The sequence below is a fragment of the Sprattus sprattus genome (assembly GCF_963457725.1).
Source record: "Sprattus sprattus genome assembly, chromosome: 17".
Lineage (NCBI taxonomy): Eukaryota > Metazoa > Chordata > Actinopteri > Clupeiformes > Clupeidae > Sprattus > Sprattus sprattus.
The window spans coordinates 28418218-28444809 of NC_137915.1; the positions used below are offsets into that span (position 1 = coordinate 28418218).

Sequence of the window (26592 nt, forward strand, 5' to 3'; positions counted from 1 at the left end):
CTCTCTGAGACCGATAATGTCATGTATTTAAAGGGGCAGAACTGTAGTGGTCCCGTGTGATTTTACTGATAAAACTGATAATCAGAGATTGATGACAATATTTACCAACATGGGTACAATCCTAATTTGTCTGATTTTGAAGACAGACTTCCATAGTAATTTTTACATGCCATTTTATGTATCAAATATTTGAGAAAACTTCCGTGTTCAAAGAACAACTTTCCCCCCAAACCCTGTCTAATGTAATTTTGTACACAACACGAAACATCTTTTTACCCCTCTGACCCATAGCTGAAATGCAAAAATAGAAAGCTTTACTTGTGGTCGTTTGAAAGTGTGTATCTACTCTCCTGGACAGTAGGGGCGACAGATATATTATAGACCTTCAAGCACCGCTATGATATTTCCATAGGGAACCATAGAAGAACAAAGAAAAGGCCACTAGTTGAAGAAAATGGCCGACGTAGAGATGGAAATTCAAGACGAGAGGTTGAATAATGGGTAAGAACACGTGCAGGTTACACTCTATTGTATCGCACAGGTGTTTTGAAAATATTATTTTTGAAATTAATATCTCACATAAAGTGTGGTTTTCAGTTTATAGTCACTTCAACGAGCTGTTCAGATTAGTTGTAATAATACTGCTAACGTTCTTAAGCAAGCTAGCTAGCTAGCTCAGCATCTTAGCCATGTAGCCAACCTGCCAACATAGTGGAAATTGCTAGCGTAAGTTACAGTAGCTACATGACACCAAGCATATAACATAGCGTTAGTTTTAAAGCAGACGTTAGGAACAGGTTCCCTTCGGTTCTTGATTGTCTGCGGTTTCTGTAATTACAGCAACAATGAGCGTATAGCTACACTGGAAGTAGCTAACGATAGCTAGGATAAGTGTGTGGTAAAGCTACATTGTTATTAGAGGACTGATGCTAACGTTAGCTGATGACGCTATGCGTTGTGTTGGTAATGTTGTAACTGGTTGTAACTTGTAGGTAGCTAACGATAGCGATCAGTCACTCGTTAGAACTCGTTAATATGTTGCAAACCCTATAGGCTAAACTTTCTGCGGCAACAATGATGCATTTTCTCTCTGACTCGCTTGTCAACACGAGAGGTTGTCGCTCTTCAGTCGTCCATATGGTCACAAATATTAGCAATTGTTAAAGTAATTTCAGCTATCCAGCAATGCTAAATTCTCCGGTTAAACTTTGTTTGGGGAAGGACGTGCGTCTCCAAGCTAGCTAACTCAACAAACACGTTAGCTAGCAAGTTAATCAACAAAGTGATTGTCTGTTGTAAAGAGATATCAAATAATATTAATCCTTGCTGCAATTTAAAATAAAGGAAAAGTAATATCATCAACAAGTGTCTTATTACCTATGCTACTCTTTGCCGCTGGCATCAAAGTAAATGTTTAGGGTCGTGATGATTTAAGGAACAGTTCTCAAATAAATGATTGGCTTTAATTACCCACTTTGCCTAAAGGAAACTTTTTATCTTCCAGATATATATAGCATTATGTGCTAATGCAAGTGAGTAGAAGTTTGGTCTCTGATCTGTTTGTTGTTCTGTAGGAAAGAGGATTTGGAAAGCCCTGGAAAGAGTGAAGATGAGAATGGTGACATGTCAGAAGAAGAAGAGGAGGAAGACGAAGGGGTGGCGTCAACCGTAACAGCTGGGGCCGAGGTAAATGGAGAGAAACCAGAACAGGGGTCCAAGCATCACAGCAGCAGTGGTAAACACAAGAAGAAAAAACACAAGCACCGCAGCAAGCACAAGAAACACAAGCATGCCACAGAGGATGAGAAGGAGAAGAAGCGCAAACACAGGCACAAGCACAAGAAGCATCGTCGCAAAGATGGTGCCTCACCATCCCCTACTGCTGCAGCTGCAGGTAAGGCTGAAGGCTCCCCAAGCTCAGTTAACCCCAACATGGATGATCGAGCCCTTCTAGAGGACTTGGAGAAGCAGCGGGCGCTTATCAAAGCTGAGCTGGACAGCCAGATGATGGAGGGAAAAGTGCAGTCAGGGATGGGGCTCATTCTGCAGGGTTACAACTCTGGCTCAGAGGAGGATGGTGGGGGAGGAGAGGGCAGGGCTCGTAATGGGGAGCAGCGACACCGGGTCGGCACGGGAAAAGCACCCAAGGACCAGAGCAGCCGCTCGGGCAAAAGCCGAAAGGACCTGAGCGATGCTGGCAAGGCAGGCTCTAAGCGCCGCAGCCGAAGTAGATCCAAAGAAAGGGGTAACCGGGATGCCAAAGTTGAAAAGACCACGGCAATAGTAACCCCAGTGACCAAGGGCACAAGTGGCAGTGATGCGAACAAGGAACGTGGCAAAGATCTCAGTGGTTCTAAAGATAGGAAGCGCTCACGAAGCCGGGATCGTCCCAAGAAGTCTCTATCCCCAGCCGGACGCAGGCGGTCACCCACAGACAAACGAGCGGAAGTGAAAGCCCGCCCAGAGAGGCGATCATCTCCCCGGCCAGACGAGAGACGGCACCAGACTGAACCAAGCAGCAGCAGTCGCAGGTCAAGCTCGCGTGGCCGTAGGAGCCGGTCCAAAGATGGACGGATGGGTCCCTCGGAAGCAGAGAGGGAACGAGAGAGGGAGAAAAGACCTGGCAAGTCCCCGTCCAAAGACGCATCATCTGGGAAGGAGAACCGTTCACCGCACCTCAGGCGACCTCAGAGCCCCCAGCGCCACCGCAGTGCTTCTCCACGCCAAAGGGATCGCCCCCCACACCAGCCCCCATCTGGGTCTGCAGACAGGGGCAAGCAGAGCCACTCCCCCCCCAGAACCAGGTCCCCGGCTAGGAGGGGCAGGAGCAAGTCTCCAGAAGCACGCAGGAGGGACTCTTCACCTATGAGGTACCAACAAGAATCGCGTATACAAAACAATCTGCTGTTTTAGGTTAAGGTAAAATGCTGGAGTTTTGAACAAGCTTACACAAAGAGTTGCATTTCTTCATTAGGAGCCTTTAGGGGTTTAAGACCTTCTGCTACTTCAGATAAGATATTCACGTCATGACGACATCGTTTTTATGTTTACCCACTCTTGTCTCCCTCTTGCAGAAAACGGGGTCGTCCAGATGCTGTCGCAGGTAGAGATCGGTCACGCGACGCCAGTCCTTTTCGACGAAGAGTAAGCCGCTCCCCATTGAGGCGGAGATCTCTGTCGCCACGGCGACAGTCACGCTTTTCACCCCGCAGGCGGAGCAGGTCTCCGATGAGGCGCGGGTGAGGGAAGCTGCCCTAAAACATCTCCGCTGTTTCTAGAACAGTGACTTGTCATTTAGAAACATCACCACCTGTTTAGTAGACTGTTAGGAATGTAGCTAATGCCAGCAGACTCATTGATTATTTTGTATTTTCCAGTGAGCGGGATCGTTTTGGTCGGCCACGACCTTACCGCCGGTCTGACTCTCGAGATAGAGACCGGAGGAGACGGAGGAGCAGAGACGAGGACAAGTTTAAGGGTAGCCTGTCAGAGGGCATGAAGGCTGTCCAGGACTCATCAGAAGAAGAAGTGTATGTTGAATGACATGATACGCCACAGGCTTTTTGAGCCCTATTTGTTTGATGGGATTTCATTGTTAGGTTATGGACATTGACAAAGTGAGGTCACATAGCTCACACATAAATGCTGATACACCTCCAGTTTGACTTCTAAATGTGTTCTCTTTGTCTTCAGGCTGGAGGACTATGATGCAGAAGAAGAGGATGAGGAGGCTTTGATTGAGCAGAGACGACAACAGCGACTAGCCATTGTGCAGGTCAGTAATGGCAAACAATTAGTATATGGGATATTTTGTCTGGGCTTGGCCATGGTTCTGTCTAGAAGTCTAAAGACTATACAATTAAAAGAAAAATGACATTTGAAATTGTAACACGTGTCTGTTATGCTGAGTTTGATATCTAGTTAAAGCTTGGGTCAGTTTTAGTGAAAACTTTGACCGATCAAATCCACACACAGGCTCTGTATCTCTAGTAGGTCAATTTTTTTAGAGGCTCGTGCCACCTCAACTAGACGTATTGCCCAATTGTAAAGGTCTATGGTTTCTTTTTCCCACAGAAATATAAGGCAGGCAATGACGACAGCAACATGGGCTCCATGGCATCCGAGCCTAGTAGTCCCCAGAGCAGCACACGCAGTCGCTCCCCGTCCCCCGACGACATCCTGGAGCGCGTGGCAGCTGATGTGAAGGAGTATGAGCGGGAGAACCTCAACACATTTGAGGCCAGCATCAAAGCCAAGCACAACCTCATTGCCCAGGAGAAAGATGGTAAGTGAGAAGGGTTGTGCATAACCAACGCTTGTAGCACACATCTTAAACGGCATCTAAATTATTTATACCAGACTATAGACAACATGGTAAGAAATGAACTAAATTGTAATTGAAATTGGAGTCTGATCATCTCCATCATTGCAACTAATCTCTAAAGATTTGTCTTTTTACCTCAAGGGGACATTACATTTTTCAGAAAAAATGTCAGTAAAATGTGACTGTAGTAATCCTTAAAAGCGTCTGCAACTGGTTGGTGACTGGAAACCCCTCAGTAAAACACTTCTTTGTGGTTCGAAACGATTGTTTCTTGTTATGGTACCAGAGAGGGGCTAACAAAGCACAATGCTTATCCCTAACATGCTCTCTTTACATGTAAGAGTGGTATCCTTGTTTGTGTGTTCTTGTGGAACAAAGTCTCTGCGTAGGCTTCACTGACTGACTGATATCCAATTTCCTGTATTCCTGTCCCATTTAGGATCAAACCCAAAGAAACCATCGGCTCCTGACATGTTTACAGAGTCGGATGACATGTTTGCTATGGACTTTGATGTGAGTCAGGGTTGATTGGTCTGCCTTCTGTAAATCTTTTCAGCCTTCATTTTATTCTCTTCAACTAAAAAGCGGTTAAATGTTTCTATACCTATGTTTCTTAGTCCCCTGCTTAGAAAGAAGCTGAACATAACAGTTTGTTTTTCCTTGTTTATGGTGGAGGCATTAGGCAGTATATCATACAGCATAAACATTGTCTATGAGGAATCGGATCGGTATTTCAGTGTTGTCTCTAACTAGCAGCAGTGATCAAGTTGTAGTCCAATCAATCCGTCTAAACTGGATTGGGATTGGAATGGCAAGAAAGCCTGATACTGGATCTGCACGTTTCTATTAACATCTAATGAAGCAACTCTCATCTTTAGAGTGCACGGATGAGGGCAGCTGGCATTGGCAAAGACTTCAAAGAAAACCCCAACCTCAGGGATAACTGGACCGATGCCGAAGGCTATTACCGTGAGTATAACCTTCTCCAGGAGGAATCTTCAAATCAATGTTTGTTGTTTTTGTGTTGTTATTATTATTTATTGTAAATCAGGGAAGGCGATCAAGTCATAAATAGGTGAAGGTGCTCCAAGCAGGAAGGTCAGATACATTAAGACATAACAAGAACATTTTCACTCTTTAAGAAAGTCTTGTTGCTGTGTTGACATGGCCTGGTGTCTGTTGTGCAGGTGTGAACATTGGTGAGATGTTGGATAAGCGGTACGATGTCTATGGCTACACGGGTCAGGGCGTCTTCAGCAACGTGATCCGCGCCAGGGACGCAGCCCGGGCTGGCCAGGACGTGGCCATCAAGATCATCCGCAACAATGAACTCATGTAAGCACAGCCATTATGGGCAGCAGACTGCACTCTGCCAATCGCAACTTGGCCCTGATCAAGATCTCTTTGCATATCAAATGTTCGCTCGTGCAATAATTCTTACCCTTTTATATATTGTTTTGAGAGACAGAACATGGTGTGAAGAATACTTTTATTTTTTTAATTTCTCTCTCTTTTTTTTAATAATAACTAGTGCAGTGGAATTATGCATTCTGTAGTCTTAGCAGACGTAGGTGTAGCTGTTGTTTAGTGCAGAACTGGGAGGATAACATGACGACGTGGCCCAACATAACTTACAGCGAGATTTGCGCGTATTTCGTGGACTCCATAGCAACAGATGGGAAAGGAATGGACAATCTGAAAGCCTCCGAGGCTTATCAATATAAGCTACCATTTGTAGCGGTGTAGTACTCCACTCTTGCGTTGTGATTTTGATTGGCACCCAGCCGCTTATTCATACACTCTGACAGGTTTAATGAACACAGAGCAAAGGCGATCACACACAGTATCTTTGGAATGACAGCCTCTCCCAGCCAGGGTAAATGCAGACTGAGGTTTATAATATTGCAATAATGAGAAAACAAAGTACACACGAATTACAACAGATACATCGGGACACTAATACATCGGAAAACCTCTCTCATTGCGTCAGTAGATGCATGAATGCATGGTCACTGTTCTAGGCTAACCAGCAACGTTGAATAGAAAGCTACCGTAATTCCCGGACTATTAAGCGCAGCTGAATGTAAGCCGCACCCACTGAATTAAAAAAAAATACTTATTTTGAACATAAATAAACCGCACTTGTCTATAAGCCGCAGGTTCCTACCGGTACATTGAAAACAAATTAACTTTACACAGGCTTTAACGAAACTCGGCATGACAAGAACAGTTAGTAGGCATGCAACGTATTCATATTTTACAAATATATAGCTTATTATAAGTGCTAAAGTGAACAATCGAGGATAAGTTAACACGCAGAAAGTGATGTTGCTCAAGAGCAGGATGATGACGATTTGGTTAAAAAGGGGGCACCTCTGTTTGGAACCGGTTTGAGTTCAAAATATCCGATCTCGACCATAAAAGAATAAAAGACAGTTGTGTCGCCGTGTTGTTTTAGCCAAAGGTGTAAGCACAAGCAACGTAAAACCATCATCCAATTAGCAGCTCGAACATTGTCTATTGTTTATCATATTTCATATTATCATTTTCACACACATAGGTAAGGTACATAGGCTACAGTTGGCAGCTGCTAGCTTGTGATGAACTCGTATTAATATGTGTGAATATGAACTATTTCATACGAAGTTGCACAGGCACCCTGAGGGCTTATACCCCTTCCCATTATAATTTTATGAGTTAAATCGAGGATACTAGATGACTAGCTATCGTTTTATGCAACTGTAACTCTTCCATTGAAATCGTTTATGCTGAGGTTATTTAAAGTTCCCTTAGCTAGCACAGCAATTCGATAACCAGTAACAACCAGGAAACACAACTTAAGCTGCAGAGTTTAATTTTTCAAAATCATCTCACCATTGAAAAAGCAGTCTTGGGTTCTACGTGATTACAACCACTTGTGGAATGTTAAATGGCTACACATAGATATAAACATACCTAAGAGAAATAATGGGAAATCGATAGAGCAAGGGCTCACTCTGATATCAATGTAATGTTAGCGAATATTGCTCATGCTTTAGTCTCCGCTCTTCGTCTAAAGCCAAATCTATTCTTGAGGTTCCAACATTTTTCAAAAGCAAGTTGGAATAAATGTGAGTTGTAGATCAAGTTATTTTCTGTCCCGTTGTTTGAAGAATACCTGTTAGCTCCGGCATTGATCTTCCATTATTTAACATTCACGTTTCGATTTAAAGTCCAGTTTCAGGCTCTCGCACGCCCCCCTCATTTAGGCAGAGTTACTGTTTGCCTCCCCTCAGGCATTAAGCTTGTGAAAGTGGGAAAAAGCCATAAATAAGCCGCGTCATTGTATAAGCCGCGAGGTTCAACGCGTGAGAAAAAAGTAGCGGCTTATAGTCCGGGAATTACGATAACTCTTATAGAAATACATCAAACTACAATATACTACTTAACATGGTAATGAGAGTTGGTTACATGCCAGGCCCATACGCATCAGCTGGGGTAACATCTATGACGACGACTGTTCTATGACCATGACGACATTCACGTTGCGCGGGTCCGCCCCGCTTTCTCTGAATTACTACACTACCCATAGTGCCTCACTACCCATCGTGCCTACGGCAAACGATAACCATAGTGCCTACGGCAAACGGTAAAATACAAATATGTCGCGAACTATGAATTCAGAAATCTTCAAAATCAAGGATGCACAGGTTCATGACATGCGTAAGCTACATGCGAAATTTCATAACTAACGTAACTAACGTCAGGGAGATACGCCCTAGACTGACAGACACACAGAGATTTCTGGATTTATAGATGGATTAAAATGTTTCCCCCATAGGCACAAGACTGGACTGAAGGAGTTGGAATTCCTGAAGAAGCTGAATGATGCTGATCCTGATGACAAGTTCCACTGTCTGCGGCTGTTCCGAAACTTCGAACACAAATTGCATCTGTGTCTGGTGTTTGAGCCTCTCAGGTACACCAAACAGTGGTTTTAAACACTTCCTTCTGGACCAGTAAAGTAGTAAAGCGTAAATTAAAATTCGCACATTTTGTTTGGCTGTAACAATTCTCCAAACCCATGGTTTGGTTAATTCCTTTTTTGAGAGAGGGGGGGAATTATGGAAAAAATAAAATGGGGGGAGGTTAACATTTCTGGATCACCAACAATTTGTAACACTTAAGAACATAGTCTGTTTATGTAAATCTACCATGTATACAAACATACATACTGGTACTTACATACATACTCTTACATTAGTTCTCAACAGGCTGTACCTGCAGCCGTGACAGTGGGTTTGGTTTTTGAGCAGGGCATGTTGCGGTTCTGTCTTCCGGAACCACGGCACAAGACCGCCTGTTTGGGTCTCCGTTTCAGAACTGTTACCCCCCTAATGACCATAGAGCTAATGTGATTTAGGTTTGTATGCAACCATACCTAATAGAATACATGTGCACATAAGTCCGGTTACAAAGTATGTTTGGGAGCTGAGGTGTGAGGTCCTTTTGGTGTTTTCATGAAGAGTTTTTGGCCTTTTCTGACCATCAGTATGAACCTCCGTGAGGTGCTCAAGAAGTACGGTAAAGATGTGGGGCTGCACATCAGGGCTGTGCGCTCCTACAGCCAGCAGCTATTCTTGGCTCTCAAGCTGCTCAAGCGCTGCAACATCCTGCATGCTGACATCAAACCAGACAACATCCTGGTGAGTCTTGAGTTGGTACAGCAACACCTCATATAGAATTAGTTCAGCAGCACCACAGCAAAGGATCATATAGAAAGAGTTCATTTTTGATTTTGATTTTCCAAATGCCTCACCTATTTTCTCTTTTGTACTCCAATATAGGTGAACGAGTCGAAGACGATTTTGAAACTCTGCGACTTTGGGTCTGCGTCCCACGTAGCAGACAATGATATCACCCCCTACCTGGTCAGCAGGTTTTACAGAGCCCCTGAGATCAGTAAGCACATCTTCTCACTGTTTACTGTACAGCTTGCCCACAAGAAATGTGTCTTCATGTGCTTTTATATATTGAGATTATATATATATATATATATATATATATATCAATAAATAAAAGCACATGACACACGGACATGTCACAGCCAGAATCTGATGTCTTGAAAATATCACTGTGGTATAAGCATACAACACCTTCAGTTGATTTGAAACCAGATTGAATTAATTACCAATTTATGATACACTAAATGCAACTCATCTGTCACGTGCTCCGAACAGCTGAGATGTTAACGTATTGAAATGAACACTGCATGGTCTCTCTCTCTGCAGTCATTGGGAAGCCATATGATTATGGAATAGACATGTGGTCCGTGGGCTGCACTCTCTATGAGCTCTACACAGGCAAGATCCTCTTCCCCGGCTCTTCCAACAACCACATGATCAAACTGGCCATGGACGTCAAGGGGAAGATGCCCAATAAGGTATCCATGGAACTGCCTCAATAGTATTCAAAAGTTGGGATCAGTTTTGAACTGTTGCCACTGCTTTATAATGTGAAACTGTCTACACTAAATGGCCAAGCATTCACGACAAGTACACAATCTTCATTTCTTTTGCAGATGATCCGGAAGGGCGTATTCAAAGACCAACACTTTGACCAGAACTTGAACTTCTTGTACATTGAAGTGGATAAAGTGACCGAGAGGGTAAGCTATTTCATTCCCCGTCCCCCTACCTTTTATATACATAAGTTGAGTCCCATCAACTATAAAACTGTTTGTATTTCCTCAATGTGAATTTTTTTAACTTAAATGTGCATATGTGTTGCTCCCACTCGCAGGAGAAGGTGACGGTCATGAGCACCATCAACCCCACAAAGGACCTGCTTGCTGACATGGTTGGGTATCAGAGACTACCAGAGGACATGAGAAAGAAGGTGCTGAACCTGAAGGACCTGTTGGACGGGACGATCATGCTTGACCCCGCCAAACGAGTCACCATCAACCAGGCCCTCCAGCACCCCTTCATCCAGGAGAAGATCTAAAAGATTGGTACCATCGGACCTGGTTCTGCAGGAGACCATACAGCTATGTTCACCCTCATCCTTTAAGGCAGTCTCTGACCGGACCAGCAGAATCGGAACAGACCTGATCCATCACAAACCTTAGTTAGGACTGTTGGGGACCCCTTTAACACCCAAGCCTACAGTTCACTGAATGAGTGTCTGAATGGTAGAAACTATCCATGAATCTATTTGAATGTTCTGTTGATACATCTGCACCAAGTCCACATATTTCGCACTCAGTAGAGAGTATACGCATTATGTCTGGATGCCATTGTACCATTTCTCAGATGCTTCAGATATGTGCTGATCATTCTTTGTCATCCAACCAAAATGGCAATGACATGCCATCATTTTTTATTTTTTGAGGTCTTTACGGTTTTGATTTCCATTGTGCTCAAGTGAACTTATTTTTATTGTAAATATGTCCAGTGTAGGCTTCCAGTTTTCAGATCATTCAGGAAAGTTATTTGTTCAGTTCACAGCCTTGATGGTGAGAACACTGTTCTCACAGAACTTTCTAGCGACTGGTAATTGAAGAATATAATGTTAAAAAGTCTAAGTGTACAGCGCAGACGAAGCTCAATGGAAGGCTGTTTCTATTCTGATCATAGGAGGGCCTGTGCTTCATGAGAAAGACTGGCAGGTCTTAAGAGGCTGGCTCATGTCACTTTTAACAGCCCTGAGGTCTTTAAGTGACAAGTGGAATTTCAGGGATGTCATGTGCTCTCACAGGGAATCTGAGGTTCCATGTTGCTTTCCCCTTACTTACAGATTCCTTTGGTTGTTGAAACTTCAAAAGCTTCGCTGCTGCAGGAGTACCAGAGCAACAGATTTGGCCAGTATGCTTAGAGCTCCCTCCAATTGTGTGAAGTGCTTCTGCATTCTACTCATTCTCTCATTTTTATGACATCCAGATCCATGGAGTTCAGAATGCACTATTCTGAGCCCTGCCATTGACCAACTTCCCATACTCTTTCTGGTTCTTTCCCCTACCCATGGGCATCCTTGTCAAAGTGCCTCCTCCATGAGTGATCTGTGAAATGGAAAGCAATTAAAATGACACCCCTGCCCTACCCCATGTCATACTCACGAGCACCATCGTTTGCATTATGTGTTGTATATATTCCACAGTTACCACTTTCGTAATGCAAGACATCAATGTTTGTTTCTTATAAAGGAATAAATACCTTTTGTTTCCAATTCGGGGTTGAAACTCATTAATTGTGTTGTGAAGGACATTAAATGAGAAGAACACGTTGAGTGTACCATTACTTTTATTAATAAAATGTTTCATATCTTTTCCAAACACAGTTGTCTCTTAACTGACAGATAAATGCTGCAAATGCTACTCGGCTATTTCGTAAATAATTGTACATATTGTCTACATTTGTTTATTTTTTAACTTTTTGCTGGTTTATAGAGAGGGTACCACCATTTGGTGGCTGATGATTAAGTGGTTCCTGTGAAATTCTGGTCTAATAGTGATCTAAATGAAGATAAATGAGCTGGTTCACAGTGGCAGTGCATAAAGATTCATTTCTGATTCACATGGATAGTAGGATAGTAGGAGATTTAAATGCTAGTTTAGGAAGAGGCTATGTGTGTCACCTGTTTTGCCCATGCTGTTTTCCAGTTAACTCTTTACCTGCATGCTGCATGACAACCTCGTACCTTGTAAGGGCTCAGATACACATACGCGTCTTTTTTCAGGCAGAAACGCTTCAGTAACGCCTTGGCAAAGTGTAGACTTTTCACAGCTAATAATAATCACTCCGCGATGAAAGCGCATTGATGAAAACCGTTCATTCAAAATTCTGACGTTGAAAATGGAACTATTTGTCGTATTAAAATGTTAATTTGTTGACTGTAGAATTGTTTTATAAAAGCAATACTCGTGGGAGTGGGGTAGGTAAGGGATAATCCCACTCCCACTCGTGCTATATCGCTTAATCATACCACATCTACCAGCATCAAAACAGGAAATAAGTGATAAAGTAGTTAAGCCCGCCTGTTGCTCGATCTGATTGGCTGCCTGGGCCGAGTGTGACATTGATGAGCGGTGCGCTTCCCTGCCTTGCGCTGGAAAGTTGAGAATAGTTCAACTTTTAAGCGCACCTAAAAAACGCTTCAAAGACGCAACGCGTGGTGGAGAAGGGGCGCACGCTTTAAACGCGCCGTACCATAGGAATCAATGCATTTGCTCGCGTCCCGTTTTTACAAAAACGCGTATGTGTATCTGAGCCCTAAGACTGCTGTGGTTACCCAGGGTTCAAAAGCATCAGGCCAACATTCCTCTGGGCAGAATACCACATGTCCAAGTACTTATCTGGCTGATACATATGTAGTTGACCAAAATCATGGCATTTTTCTGAATCTGAATTTAATACCAGTGACTCTACCATACTGTACACTGTGACGGTGACAGCAGTGACCCAACCCATACTATACACTGTGACAGCAGTGACCCAACCCATACTGTACACTGTGACAGTGACAGCAGTGACCCAACCCATACTGTACACTGTGACAGTGACAGCAGTGACTGATAATCCTTGCCAGATATCTGCCTGCCCCTGTGTGTAGAGAATGCATGCCATCTGTTTATGCTATAGTCAGGCAGGGCAGATTAAGATTGTCGTCATGCCTGTGCCAAGGAGACAGTTCTACTGTCAGTTTATCAGTTTGTCACTGGGCCATCCCACTAGTCATGCTGCGCCTGTGCCAAGTAGACAGTTCTGGTGTCAGTTTATCACTGGGCCATCCCTTACTATTCCATCTGTGCCCTCAAATCCACAACAGTGTGTCCTGTCTGTCCTCCCATGACCACACACAGCAGGCCATTCATGGGTCTGCTCCCACAGTAGGATCACACTGTGTGTTGCCCCCTTCAGAGAATGCTGCTGTTCATGATGGAACAGGCGCCTCCACTTCCCAGTCTGTGTGTGAAGGCAAACTAAATGTGCCCGGGGTTAAGCTATCCTCATTGATCTGGCCCGAGCAGGGACGGGGGGTGGTCGGGGGAACTTGACATCTGCTCCACAATCTGGTCTCCAGCCACGGCCTTGTGCCTGGTATCAGCTCCATCAGAAGGGAACCACCATGTTTGTGGCCACGGCCCTGTGCCTGGTATCAGCTCCAACTGAAGGGATCCACTGTGTCTGTCTGTGGCCACGGCCTTGTGCCTCGTATCAGCTCCATCAGAAGGGATCCACTGTGTCTGTCTGTGGCCATGGCCTTGTGCCTGGTATCAGCTCCGTCTGCACTCCTGCCAGACTGGGCTGTTAAGGTTGGGTGTGGCAGCATGTGTCTATCCACTCGCATCATTCTTGTAGTGCCCTGTTTTCTGAAAGTAGGAGACACTCTAGCCACAGATGCACTGTTGGATATTCCAATGCTCACAAGACCATTTGGATGAAAATTGTACTGGACAACATGCTGATGTTTGTGCCCTTTAGACTGGTGCATGTGCAGATGTAAGAGCCTCAGTCAGTTCCATCCGTACCTCATTGTCTTGTTTATACTTGCTATAAGCACACTAATGTTAGCTTGATCAGCTTCCACATTGGGACATTTGAGCCAAATGTCAACAACTTTTGGATGTATTCATTGCATTTTTTTAACCACTTGTGATTTGCGTTTACTACGCTTCTCAGTGTGGCCCCCACTTTTCAGAAAAAATTGATTATTCCACAGGGGTCTTTAATTACAAGGCAAACAGGAATTTGCATGGAGAAACTATTTACACATCTGAGGACTTTTGAATTGGGGTAATTCCTTATCACAGCAGCAGAAGGTATATTTGTGACCCCATGCAGCTGGGCTGTCGCTGTGGACCGAGGACCAACATTTTCCCATGGTTCTGGGAACCTAATGAAGATGTATCGTATTGTTCTACAACTTAGACCGTTTGCACGCCATATAAACAGTAATGTGCTGGCATCTTCTATTTACCAAATACAAAAGACCAAGAGAAGGGAAAAAGGGAGGGAACAGGAGAAAGAGTGTGGAAAAACAGGAGACAAATGACGAACCCATTGATGGAAGTGGTCAATCACTTCAGACCAACATCAGGAGACAGAGGTGTATTATAATATATTATTATACGGCTCTTCAGAATGTTGCAAAAAGTTCAGTTGATTTGAATGGGCCACCCCAACGTTCGCAGGTCTGTCATTTCTTGATGTTCACCGCTGCAAAAAGTGAATGACCGCTGTCAACGGGTTTTGTGCTTCTTATTCACATCTTTCATAACATTCCACAAGTAGTCCAGTCATTTAACATAACGAAAAGTCGTAACTTGAAGTCAGCAATTAATAGGTTGCTGCACAACACCTGAAACCTTAAAGCTTTATTTGCTTGAAGAACTATTTTTTTCTTAGCGAAAATCACGGCAACAAAATCATTAAAAATAGGTATTTTGGAGGAGAGTCTTCTATCGTCTTGGCAAATAACCGTATTATAAGCAGGATCATGTATTGACCCTTACAAAGTGAATCAACTCAGTCAACACCAGATGTTTTTCTCCTTGTTTGCCCAAATATAAAGGCCCCCATGAACAGAGAGCCTAATTTCCGCTTAGCCCGCTATCTCTACTATAACGTACAGGGCTGACCTGAAGAGGGGTATCAAGAAGGCGAAGCACAGCTACAAGCTCAAGATTGAGGAGCATTTCAAGAACAACTCTGACCCCCGACGCATGTGGTAAGGCATCCAGGCCATAACGGACAATAAACCCAGCAACACCTCCCCCCAAAACAGCGAAGCCTCATTCCCCATCCTCACCAACTGCATCTCAGTCTGGTATGGCAGCTGCTCTGTGGCGGAAAACACTCAAGAGGGTAGTGAAAACTGCCCAACGCATCACCGGTTCCTCATTCCCCACCATTCAGGCTGCCCAGCGCATAAGATGTCTGCGGAAGGCGTGAAGCATCGTGAAGGACAGGTCTCAACCCAGCCACAAACTGTTTGCCCTCCTCCCCTCGGGGAGGCGCTACAGGGCCCTCCGTTTCCCGGACCAGCAGGCTCAGGAACAGCTTCTTCCCTGCTGCTGCCACCCTGCTGGACACTGCACCACGGTGAGAGCCCCCTGGCTACCCCCCTCACACTCCTTCCTCCAGTGACTGTATTTCCCCCCTCTACCCTGGCCTGACTGCCACACATCTCCCTCCAGCCACTGAACATTTGCACTAATGTGTTTATAACTACTGTACATTTCTCACCTATAGTTTATTCATATCTATATCTACTTATTCAAAATAGTTTCAAATTGTTGTCCCGATTCATTGTATTTATATCATATCATACCTCTTACCTCATATTCATTGTACTTATATCATATCATGCCTCTTACCTCATTCATAACTTATATTGCTACCTTCACCTGTACTTCATCTGCACTTTACATATACCTATATCACATCTGCACTGATGACCACTATTGCTGCAGCTCAAACCTCATATATCTTATATCATTCTGTAATTCAATTCAATTCAATTCAATTTTATTTGTAGAGCGCCATAACAATACAATTGCCTCTAGGCGCTTAACAGAGCCGAGAGCCTAAACCCCTTAGTGCATGCACAATGGCAACGGGGGCAAGAAAAAACTCCCTGTTAGGCAGGAAGAAACCTTAAGCAGAACCACGGCACATAAGGGGGGACCCATCTGCTTGAGGTCGGCCGGGTGGAGATAGGAAGGTGGGAAGGGGGGAAGGGGGAGGGTTGTGTGGCAGAAGGGGAAAGGAAGCAACAGGGGTTGAACACAGTCAGCATTTGGTCGCTGGACATAGTATGTATACAGACATCCGGTGGTAAATACATGATACAAGCAAGACCAGATTACTGTACTAATAGGGTTACTGTTACAGGGGTAAGGGATGTAGGGACAGAGAAACATTTCAGCGGTGGCAATAATGTATATTGTATATACAGCCGCGGAAAAAATTAAGAGACCACTTCAAAATTATCAGTTTCTCTGGTTTTACTATTTATTGGTATGTGTTAAAGTAAAATGTACATTTTTGTTTTATTCTATAACCTACTGGCAACATTCCTACCAAATTTCAAATAAAAATATTGTCATTTAAATTGGTCAAAATAGCAAAAAAAAAGCAGTGTCTTCAGATCTCGAATAATGCAAAGAAAACAAGCTCATATTCATTTTTAAACTACACAATACTAATGCTTACACTTAGGAAGAGTTCAGAAATCAATATGTGGTGGAATAACCTTGATTTAAAATCACAACTTTCATGTGTCTTGGCATGCTCTCCACCAGTCTTTCACATTGCCGTTGGGTGACTTTATGCTACTCCTGGCGCAAGAATTCAAGCAGCTCGGCTTCTTTTCATGGCTTGTGACCATCCATCTTCCTCTTGATCACATTTCAGAGTTTTTTTTATGGGATTCAGGTCTCGAAATTGGGCTGGCCATGACAGGGTCCTGATCTGGTGGTACTCCATCCACACCTTTACTGGCCTGGCTGTGTGGCATGGAGCATTGCCCTGCTGGAAAAAACATTTCTCATAGTTGGGGAACATTGTCAGAGCTAAAGGAAGCAAGTTTTTCTTCCGGGACAACGTTGTACTTTGCCTGGCTGAGGTTTGTAAAAGACCATAAGGATTGAAAAAAGCGGACTGGAGGGTCTTCTAGTTCATCTTCTCTGATGAGTCCAATTTTCAGCTTTGCCCAACACATGGTCGTCTGATGGTTAGACGGAGACCTGGAGAGGCCTACAAGCCAGAGAGTCTTGCACCTACTGTGAAATCGGACTCATCAGAGAAGACGAACTTAGAAGAACCTCCAGTCCGCTTTTTCAATCCTTATGGTCTTTTACAAACCTCAGCCAGGCAAAGTACAACGTTGTCCCGGAAGAAAAACTTGCTTCCTTTTGCTCTGACAATGTTCCCCAACTCTGAGAAGTGTTTTTTCCAGCAGGGCAATGCTCCATGCCACACAGCCAGGCCAGTAAAGGTGTGGATGGAGTACCACCAGATCAGGACCCTGTCATGGCCAGCCCAATTTCGAGACCTGAATCCCATAAAAAAACCTCTGAAATGTGATCAAGAGGAAGATGGATGGTCACAAGCCATGAAAAGAAGCCGAGCTGCTTGAATTCTTGCACCAGGAGTAGCATAAAGTCACCCAACGGCAATGTGAAAGACTGGTGGAGAGCATGCCAAGACACATGAAAGTTGTGATTTTAAATCAAGGTTATTCCACCAAATATTGATTTCTGAACTCTTCCTAAGTGTAAGCATTAGTATTGTGTAGTTTAAAAATGAATATGAGCTTGTTTTCTTTGCATTATTCGAGATCTGAAGACACTGCATCATTTTTGCTATTTTGACCAATTGTCATTTTTCTGCAAATAAATTATCTAAATGACAATATTTTTATTTGAAATTTGGTAGGAATGTTGCCAGTAGGTTATAGAATAAAACTAAAATGTACATTTTACTTTAACACATACCAATAAATAGTAAAACCAGATAAACTGATAATTTTGAAGTGGTCTCTTAATTTTTTCCGCGGCTGTAAATGCTAGCATAGGGTATGGGGTAGAGTAAGTGTACGGCAATGCAGTGGCGGTGGGTGCAATTGTCCGAGGGTTTCTCCAGGTAGACCAAGTGGAGAGACTACAGCAGCGTCCCATGGCGGAGATAGTCTTGATTAGTAGGGAAAGAAAAGGAAGAAAGTGAGTTGGTAGAGTTCAGCTGTCCATGTGCGTAGATGAGGAGTGGTGGCAGTCTTCATTCCCAAGGAAACAAACTCCAAAGATATCGGCCAATTCCGAAACATCGCCCTGCTAAATGTAGAAGGAAAGATCTACTTCTCAGTACTAGCCCGAAGGATGACCAACTACCTGCTAGAGAACGGCTATGTCGACACCAGCTGCCAGAAGGCAGGGGTCCCAGGTTTCCCAGGATGTGTAGAGCACTCCACGATGATCTGGGACCAGATCCAGAAGGCCAAGCGGGAGAAGACCGACCTGCATGTCATCTGGCTCGACCTTGCCAACGCATACGGATCAGTTCCACATCAGCTGATCAACTACGCCATGGAATTCTTCCACATGCCCACCTGCGTAAGGAACGTGGTAGCACAGTATTTCAGCGACCTGCAGATGTGCTTTTCCCTCCAGGATTACACCACCGGTTGGCAGAGGCTCGAAGAAGGAATCGCTATGGGGTGCGCCATTTCTCCAATACTATTTGTAGTCGCCTTTGAGATAATCCTCATTGGCGCAAGACAAACGGTTGGAGGGATCAAATTACCAACTGGTCAGAGGCAACCCCCACTGAGGAGCTACATGGATGATGTCACCAGCCTCTTTCAGACAGCAGCATGCACATCGAGACTGCTGAAAAGGATGGATGAGTTGATGTCGTGGGCAAGAATGAAGATCAAGCCCTCCAAATCTCGTAGCCTGTCACTCCGAAAGGGAGTCAGAAACGACAGCACCACCTTTGTCGTTGGAGGAGAAAAAATCCCACTCCTATCAGAGCAACCCATCAAAAGCCTGGGGAGGCAGTACACTGCAGAACTGTCTGACAAGCAGATGGGGAAAACCGTCATGAAACAGCTCTCTGACGGCCTGATAAGAATCGACCAAAGCCAACTCCCTGGGAAGTACAAGGTCTGGTGCTACCATTTTACACTCTACAGGAGGGTAATGTGGCCCCTGAAAATGAGTGAGATCCCCTCATCCACCGCAAGTAAGATGGATGGAAAAGCCAATTCATTCATCCGAAAGTGGTTGGGGCTACCACGGTGCCTATCTGAAACAGGTCTCTTTGGGAGGAACACACTGCAGCTGCCACTGCAGTCCATAAGTTTGGGCTACATGCAGGAGAAGACCAGGCTGGTTCTCGAACTACGGGAGTCCACAGACAGTCGATAAGGAATGCAAACGCCAAGGTTCCAACCGGCCGCAAGTGGGATGCCCAAACCGAGGTTGACCAAGCCGTCGGTCGGCTGCAACATCGGGAGATCATGGGCAGAGTCCAGGCAGGAACAGCAGGGCTAGGATGGGGAGAGGCGCCACGCTTCTGGTCCAAGGCCAACCGTAGGGAGAGGAAGGAGATGGTAGTGTCAGAGGTGACAAGGATGGAGGAAGATCGCTACAAGATCAAGGCGGTGTCGCAGGGTCGACAAGGAAGCTGGACAACCTGGGAGGGAATTCAGAGGGGACCATTTTGAAAGGTGTGGTTTAGTTTGCTCTAACAATTTGGCAACATAAGCCTTGAAGAGGTGATTGTAAGAGTGTGTAACATTAACCCCTAGGTATGCAATATTACTTCTAGCAAACTTAAAAGGTACATTTAAGCGTAGTTGTAATGCCTGATGATTAAGTCCGGCCATGTTTCAATTAAATATCTTAAGTATCTGTATATGATAGTGTTTTTGACTAGAATCTCAATACTTTAGCTTTGCATACTAGTCAATCTCACAGACAGCCAGTCATGGTGTTATGTGGGCAAAAATGTCCCAAATGTCTTGGGAAACTAACCAATACTTTTTTGAGTTCCTTGTGTCACACTGCGGTTCTAATATTAATATACTATTATTTTTTTGCACCATTTACTAGAAGTAGAGCAAATTACTGTGTGAAAAAAAAAGAATTTAAGAAAATTAGAAGGCAAATGACAATTTTATCTAATCTTACCACTGACAGTATGCCTGTCTTTTCACGGGGAAACTATCACCCCTTCATTTTTGTCTCCACCTACAGGTACAGATGAGAGATTGTCACAAACTAAGATTGTGTAGAGTTGTTGAAAGAATCGTCTTAAACCTATCAAATAAGGTACAACTGTTCGTTGCTGTTGCTGTTTGTGATTGTAGTTAGAAAGGTTATAATGCTTATTAATTCATAAAACTATGATGTATTCAAACAAATCTGATCGAACTGTGTAATTGCAGCACTCATTAAGAATGCAATAATATTCTCTACAAATAAGCAATGTTAAGTAGATTTAAATATGATCTGCTAAATTAATTGGAAATTCATGGATTTAGGATTTGTATGTAATCTAAAAAAATATATTATTGAGGGGTTTCGATTTTTCCATGGATTTTACTTTGGAACTAGGAAGTGGTGAAAAAAAAGAAAAACATAAAACTTCCGGTTTACTTCCACACTGTATTGTGATTGGCTGCTCAATCGGATCTTGCATCATACAACTTCCTGTTTTGCTGCGGGTTTCTTTCAGGTCTCGCAACACGAGCTACCTCTCCCTCGCAATACAATTCCGTCAGTTCCTTTGCTCAAACGTAAAACATTTGTGCTCGCCTAGTTTTAAGTGGTGACGACGTAATTTGTAATCAGCGATTTTGTCGACTGTTGCATTATGGAGGAGGAAGAAGAGCAGCAGAACAAGGCACAGGGCCCTCTGGATGGAGTACCTGATCTCTACAGCATACTACGAGGGGAGGTCGTGTCTGTAACTACATATGGAGCATTTGTCAAAGTCCAGGGATATTACAAGCAAGGCTTGGTTCATGTAAGTGAAATGTCTGCGTGTCGTGTGGAGAACCCGGCCGAGATTGTGGATGTTGGAGAACAAGTGTGGATTAAGGTGATTGGGAGAGAGATCGAGGGGGAAAAAATAAAACTTTCTTTTTCCATGAAAGCTGTCAATCAAGGCTCTGGAAAGGACCTGGACCCTAATAATGTGAATGCAGAGCAGGATGAACGCAGAAGGAGGAGGTTTAAGGATCTGAGCGGTCGGAGGATCACCTTAGAGGCTGTGCTCAACACCACATGCAAGAAATGTGGCTGCAAGGGTCACTTTGCTGCAGACTGCTTCTCTCAACAAGGACAGCAATACAACCTGCTTCCAGATGAAGAGCCAGTTGCACAAACTAGCCAGTCAGCACCTGTCAAACAGGAGGAGAAAAGGGTGAAAAAGAGAAAGAAAGAGAAGAAAGAGAAGAAAAGGAATGACAGCAGCAGTGAAGAAAAGTCTTCCTCCAAGAGAGCCCGACACAGTCACTCAAAGAAGAAAAAGCACAAGAAACACAAAAAAATCAAATGAGCATTTTCATGAGTGCTAGTTGTGTAAAGTTAGATGAGAGGGTTTGCCTACTCTGAGTTAACTTACTGAACAGATAATTTGTGCTCAGGTTTTGAAAGGATGATGGGACTGTGAAAGTGAATTTTACCCAAACATTTCGATGCTTATAGTTTAGTATTTGAGTGTTAATTTTACTTTCATATTTGTTAATTACAAATGATCGTCTTCCATATATTTAATTTTGTGATAAATTACCTTTGGCAATAGGCACCATTTTTTTCCCCAAATGAGTTTTTATTGTTTTCTTGAAATAACAACACATGAAAACATAAAATTAACGGGTTCATCAATAGTCACAATTTAATATGATTGCATTGCGCAAATATGTAATCAAGTCTCAATACAGGGAAATGCATTTTGTGAAAATGTTGAGAGACTGTTTTAACACAAACAAATTAAATAATCTCTGAATTGGCCTACCTGAGAATGTGTTTACCCTGGAAGTATGATGGTTGTTTTCTGCCTTTTCCTACAGTCCTAATAAAAACTATTTTCTGTTTCATTGTTGGTTGAAATTAATGTTAAAAAAGTTTGGTCAGCACTTGTATGTTGCAATCCTTTAAAATTATGTTATCACTTATTGCAAAAGTCCAGTCATGCTCATAATGCTAGATAAGATTACTAAATGAAACAGTGAATTCAAAATGTCCTGTACCATCCTGTTTTCCCAGCCATCCACATTTAGGAAATGGTGAGAAATGATGATGTTAACCAGGATACAACAACAACAACTGTACTGTACAGTACAACATGCACTGTAATTAGCCAACAAGTGCTCAACACAACAACATGAGTGTCCAACCATAGATCCTGCGCTGCACGATACAACAACAATAAAAGTGCCTTTGTGAGAATTTAACCTGTGTTTTCAAGCAGACACTTTCCTTCATCAGTGTGCCATTTATTAAGGCCCACAGCCACAACACCTCTAGAAGGCTTTATAGTGGTGTCTGGCATCCCAGACCCAACCCCCTCCATACTCATGATTGGTAACACATGCCACTATGGGAGACAACAACAGATACACCTCGTCAAGATAAGTTTGAGTTCAGGTTCATTCAACTGGCTCACTTCTTTTTAGCAGCCTGAGACAACTTAATACTTCTTGTAAGCCATTTTGTTGTGTTCAGCAGAAGTAGACTACAAACAGGCCATGTTGTACTGTGTAGGACAGCCTTTATGGACCCTGGGTACAGCTTGCAGAGAGTTTGAAATGTTGTATCCTACCACTCTTGCTGTATAACAAAAATTCTCATCAACCATAAGTAAACATAACTCACTATGTTCATAACTCATAACTAAACAAACAAAATTCCCACACACCATATTGTGCAGCTTCTCCTTCTATATCATACTGTGCTAAGGCATGAATACTGATAAAGTGGCCTTATTACATACTGTTAATTGTTTACCTACATTTATATTGTTATCTGTTTATCAAATTGAGGTTTGCTAGCAAAGTTCTTGTAGTGTGACCTTTGCTATCTAATGCCAATGGCTGTTAAAATATTGTTCCTCATATTCTATGCTAGCCTATTTCCCTGTAATGTAAATAATTGCCACCCTTGACATTGCTCTACTTACCCTTGTAATAGTAACCTTATGAGTACAATGTATACTCACTAAGCTGTTGTACAATACTTGAATGCTCTCTCCCGATCTTATCCACTATCAATTTTGTATGCATCATGTAGCCTATTATCTTATGTTTGTATATATTGTTTACATTTGCCACATGTATGCTAGCTTGCTTATTTGCCATATTTCTGATTATCTTCCACCTTTTATACTCCCTTCTTTTCTGTCCCAGCTGATGGGTACATGGAGAAGTTGTTGCCAGTGTCATCATGTCATCCGTATAAGCTCAAATGGGAGGTAACCTGGTCCTGTACTGCAGCCTTTGACCACCACCAACTTATATAGATGCCCTTATAATTACCTCCATTGCCATGGTACCATACCACAAATGCTGCCAAGATGTGGAGTACTTAAAGCACAACTGAATATCCTCAAAATATGCTGATATCTAGTGATCTTTGGTGCTAAAAGTGATAGGAAAAGTATTTAGAATTAGAAAGTAAAATAAATTGTGAAAGTAAAAAGATTGCTTCAAATCTACTCCAAGAATATGAAAAAACATTAAGTTGTGCAGGTTTTGTTGAAATAGGTTATAGTGTGTACTAGTAGAATGGAAGTAAAGACTTAAACAGTAGAGACTTTTACACTGGTGTACAAATGATTTCGTGAGCCGGAAGTGCCTTTTTGACAGTGGTGGTCGTCGTCAAACAGGCTAGCTATCTTTGAAGCCGTTTGACTAGCCAGTTCATCTGGGAATTCGTGCACGACAAGCTATTCAGCTTGGAAGTCATTTTTTGTTTGCAGTGAACTGTGAAGGATAGCTGCCCAACCAAACAACATTCAATGTAAGTAGAGGAACCTAGTTTTGTTACGTTTATGTGTTGTATGATTAGTTCGATTAGCTTGTTAGCTAGCTGTGTAACGATGACAAATGTATGCGACAAACGTTATGATACTGTTTCGTGACTTCTCGTTTTGGCTAACCAGCTAGCCAGAAACAGCTGACCTGCCAAACATAGCTATCGCAATCAACCAGAACTGTGTCGTTAAGCAGAAAGCTAGCAACTATAAACGTGATGTATACTGTTAACATGGTTTGGCTGTTTATGATTTCTTTTGAAGACATGCAACAATATGTTGTTATTTAAGGAACGATGTATTACAGTTCCTGACCTTGTTACGAACTAATGCTTGCTAGCTAGGAACGTGTGCAAAATCACAATTCTCAAGCACAGAGCTAGCCAACTAGCTAGCTTCCGAGACTTAGCTAGCTACCTGCCATTTACCTCTGTCTACAATTGTTAACCCGTCAAGAGTTCTCTTTAATACCTCGTCAGCGTTAACGTTGAACTGTAATTTCATTTGGCATGCAGTCCGTTCCAAATCATTTAGTAGCGAAAGATTGCTTAACCTCGCTAACGCTAATGCAATTATTCATATTCCCAGTGTCATGTGACTTGCTTAGCATGCTACGTCTTGTTTGACAGTCTTGCAGTCATCTTGCTCTCTGCGTTTAACGTTACCGTTTCTTGTTTTTTTGAGGGGGCGGCGGGTTGTATTTGAATGTGTCTCTTTTGTTTTTGGTTTGAAAGCGCTTAGATAGTCTTAGATTATCCATGTTTTTGGTTTCTATATTTTGGAAGTGTCAACTTTTCGAACGTTTTCATTTGTTGTTCAGTGGTGGAGAGGAGGCTGACCGACTACCTCACCCGAGGGCGTCTCTGCTTCTGAATCATTTACCCTGAAGATGCTTCTGCTTTGTCTAATCACTGCTCCTCACCGCTGGTATTTTCTTTTGCTTTCCCACCTTTTCTTTCAGTCAGTACCATTTAACATGTCACCAATCCATGCATGTTTTACACCATCAACATTGTCAACGTTCTCTCGTGCGTTTATGTGGAGTTTTTGTGAGCAGTGCTTGATTTTGTTGCAATGACCGATCATCTAGTCTAAAAATCAAACCATTGCTAGACACTTTTGCATAATTTCACAGTCTGGATAGATTGACCACAATTGAAAAAGCCATAACATCATCAAGTATTTCAGAAGTAGAGTCTTTCAGAAGTAAAAATATCATGCTTGCAGATCTGACTGCATGGCTGTGCTTAGACACGTGTATAATGGCATGATGGATTGTTATGGACGGCCGCAACAGCAAGAAGGAGACACCTCAGCGACTAGGTTGGATCTTGTGTTTACTCAGTTTCAGGTAGGAAGCTTGTGGGCGGACGTCACTGAGGAGGGATGCCTGTTGAAAGTGGAAACAGCGCAGCAGCCCGACAAGCCAAGCAGAAGCGTAAGTCGCACAGCCTGTCCATACGGCGAACCAACAGCACGGAGCAGGATCGGCCCACGGGTCACAGAGAAATGCTGGAGGGACAGGTGAGGTTTTACTCTTTCTCTGCCTCACATGCGCTCTCAGGCATGCACACACTTACACAGAGACAGGTCTGGCTGAGCTTGTCGACAGCGTGTGGTAAAGTGAAATAAGTGTGTGTAAACACATTGTGCTGGTCACTCTTCCAGACACACACACCCTCCTAGAGCATGTATGTGGTATGCTTGAAAAAAATATCAATCATACAACCAACCAGAAGCAGGAAGAGAACTTTGATGGCCATCCCCTAAGGAATGTGTGCAAGTGTACTGAGGGCGAGGACTGTTGTAAAGTCTATATCAGTATTTATAGCTATCCTGTTTGCCGTAGGATACTAGTTTTCATACAGCTTGATAGTTGAGGCGGTTTAACAACATGGATGTTGATGACAACACGAGGAAGAAGTTGTGTGCATGGGTGGACTGTTCCTGCTCTAGGGTTATTGTTCAGTTGTGTGTTTCTGAAGATGATCTTGAGGTATGTCTCCATCCTGTTCTAAATACTTTATTATTTATGAACCAATTCTTTGCGTTGGAAGCATACTCATGATTGAACTAGCCGAAGTATTTATGATTAACTTAATTGATTTATGTCAATCAATCTAAATGATGCCCTGTCCTCTCGTGTGATTTGTAAACAGTTCAGCGTTTAAAATGTAACTATACTGATAAGTGAAATGTTGTGTTTGGAATTGAAATCCTGCAACATTTGTCCCTGTCTGCTACAGACATTCTTTTGAGGGGTTTAATCAGGGACCATCCCTTATGCAAACTGAAGGGCTCTTCACTTAGTCTTCACACATAGTCTTCCTCTGCCACTCAGTGGTGTCATTATGTCTGGTTGCGAGGGAGATCTTGACTTCAGCACATGATTGATATGGTTGACCCCCCCCCCCCACACACACACACACACACAGCCCTGTGTTGTGTGTTTGCATGTGGCATTGACAGACTCGAGAGTCGCAGGCCACACTTAAAGCCATGCAGGGCTCTGTGTGTAGATGTTGACGTATTTAAATCATAAATAAGCTTCTAGCCTTTAGCTCAGTGAGTTGTTTTCACTGCAGACTGCTTTTCTTTGCCTAGTCTTAATCTGGCTGAAATCTCGGATCTACTTAGTCTTAAGCATGGAGGTAAGTTTATGAGGTGGGATCGCTTTTAATGTGATAGATTCAGCTGTTTGTGCCATTCATTTTGTACTTTTAGGTAACATTAGATATCATGGGCTTA

At 43.1% G+C, this 26592-nt stretch overlaps 3 protein-coding genes across 4 annotated transcripts in view; all 3 read left to right on the forward strand.

Moving 5' to 3' along the window:
* The first annotated feature begins 450 nt into the window (after nt 1-450).
* prpf4bb (pre-mRNA processing factor 4Bb) lies at nt 451-11576 on the forward strand. The gene is made up of 15 exons (XM_080855174.1): nt 451-501; nt 1575-2870; nt 3075-3239; nt 3378-3530; nt 3694-3775; nt 4075-4285; nt 4764-4837; nt 5203-5293; nt 5512-5659; nt 8145-8282; nt 8856-9009; nt 9151-9265; nt 9595-9746; nt 9885-9971; nt 10106-11576. The coding sequence occupies exons 1-15, from the start codon at nt 455-457 to the stop codon at nt 10307-10309; spliced, it is 3117 nt and encodes a 1038-aa protein (XP_080711300.1). The 5' UTR covers nt 451-454; the 3' UTR covers nt 10310-11576.
* Nucleotides 11577-20518: 8942 nt separating this feature from the next.
* On the forward strand, nt 20519-21910 carry zcchc17 (zinc finger, CCHC domain containing 17). The gene has a single exon (XM_080855268.1). It carries the CDS (start codon nt 20683-20685, stop codon nt 21367-21369), a length of 687 nt encoding a protein of 228 aa, XP_080711394.1. The 5' UTR covers nt 20519-20682; the 3' UTR covers nt 21370-21910.
* A 1780-nt stretch (nt 21911-23690) lies between these two features.
* wdr37 (WD repeat domain 37) overlaps nt 23691-26592 on the forward strand; it is a 31300-nt gene continuing 28398 nt past the window's right edge. For both annotated transcript variants that reach the window (XM_080855158.1, XM_080855159.1), the window contains exons 1-2: nt 23691-23831; nt 25190-25368. In XM_080855158.1, coding sequence (XP_080711284.1) covers nt 25231-25368 — 138 coding nt within the window. In that variant the 5' untranslated portion in view covers nt 23691-23831; nt 25190-25230. The remainder of the gene's footprint in view (nt 23832-25189; nt 25369-26592) is intronic.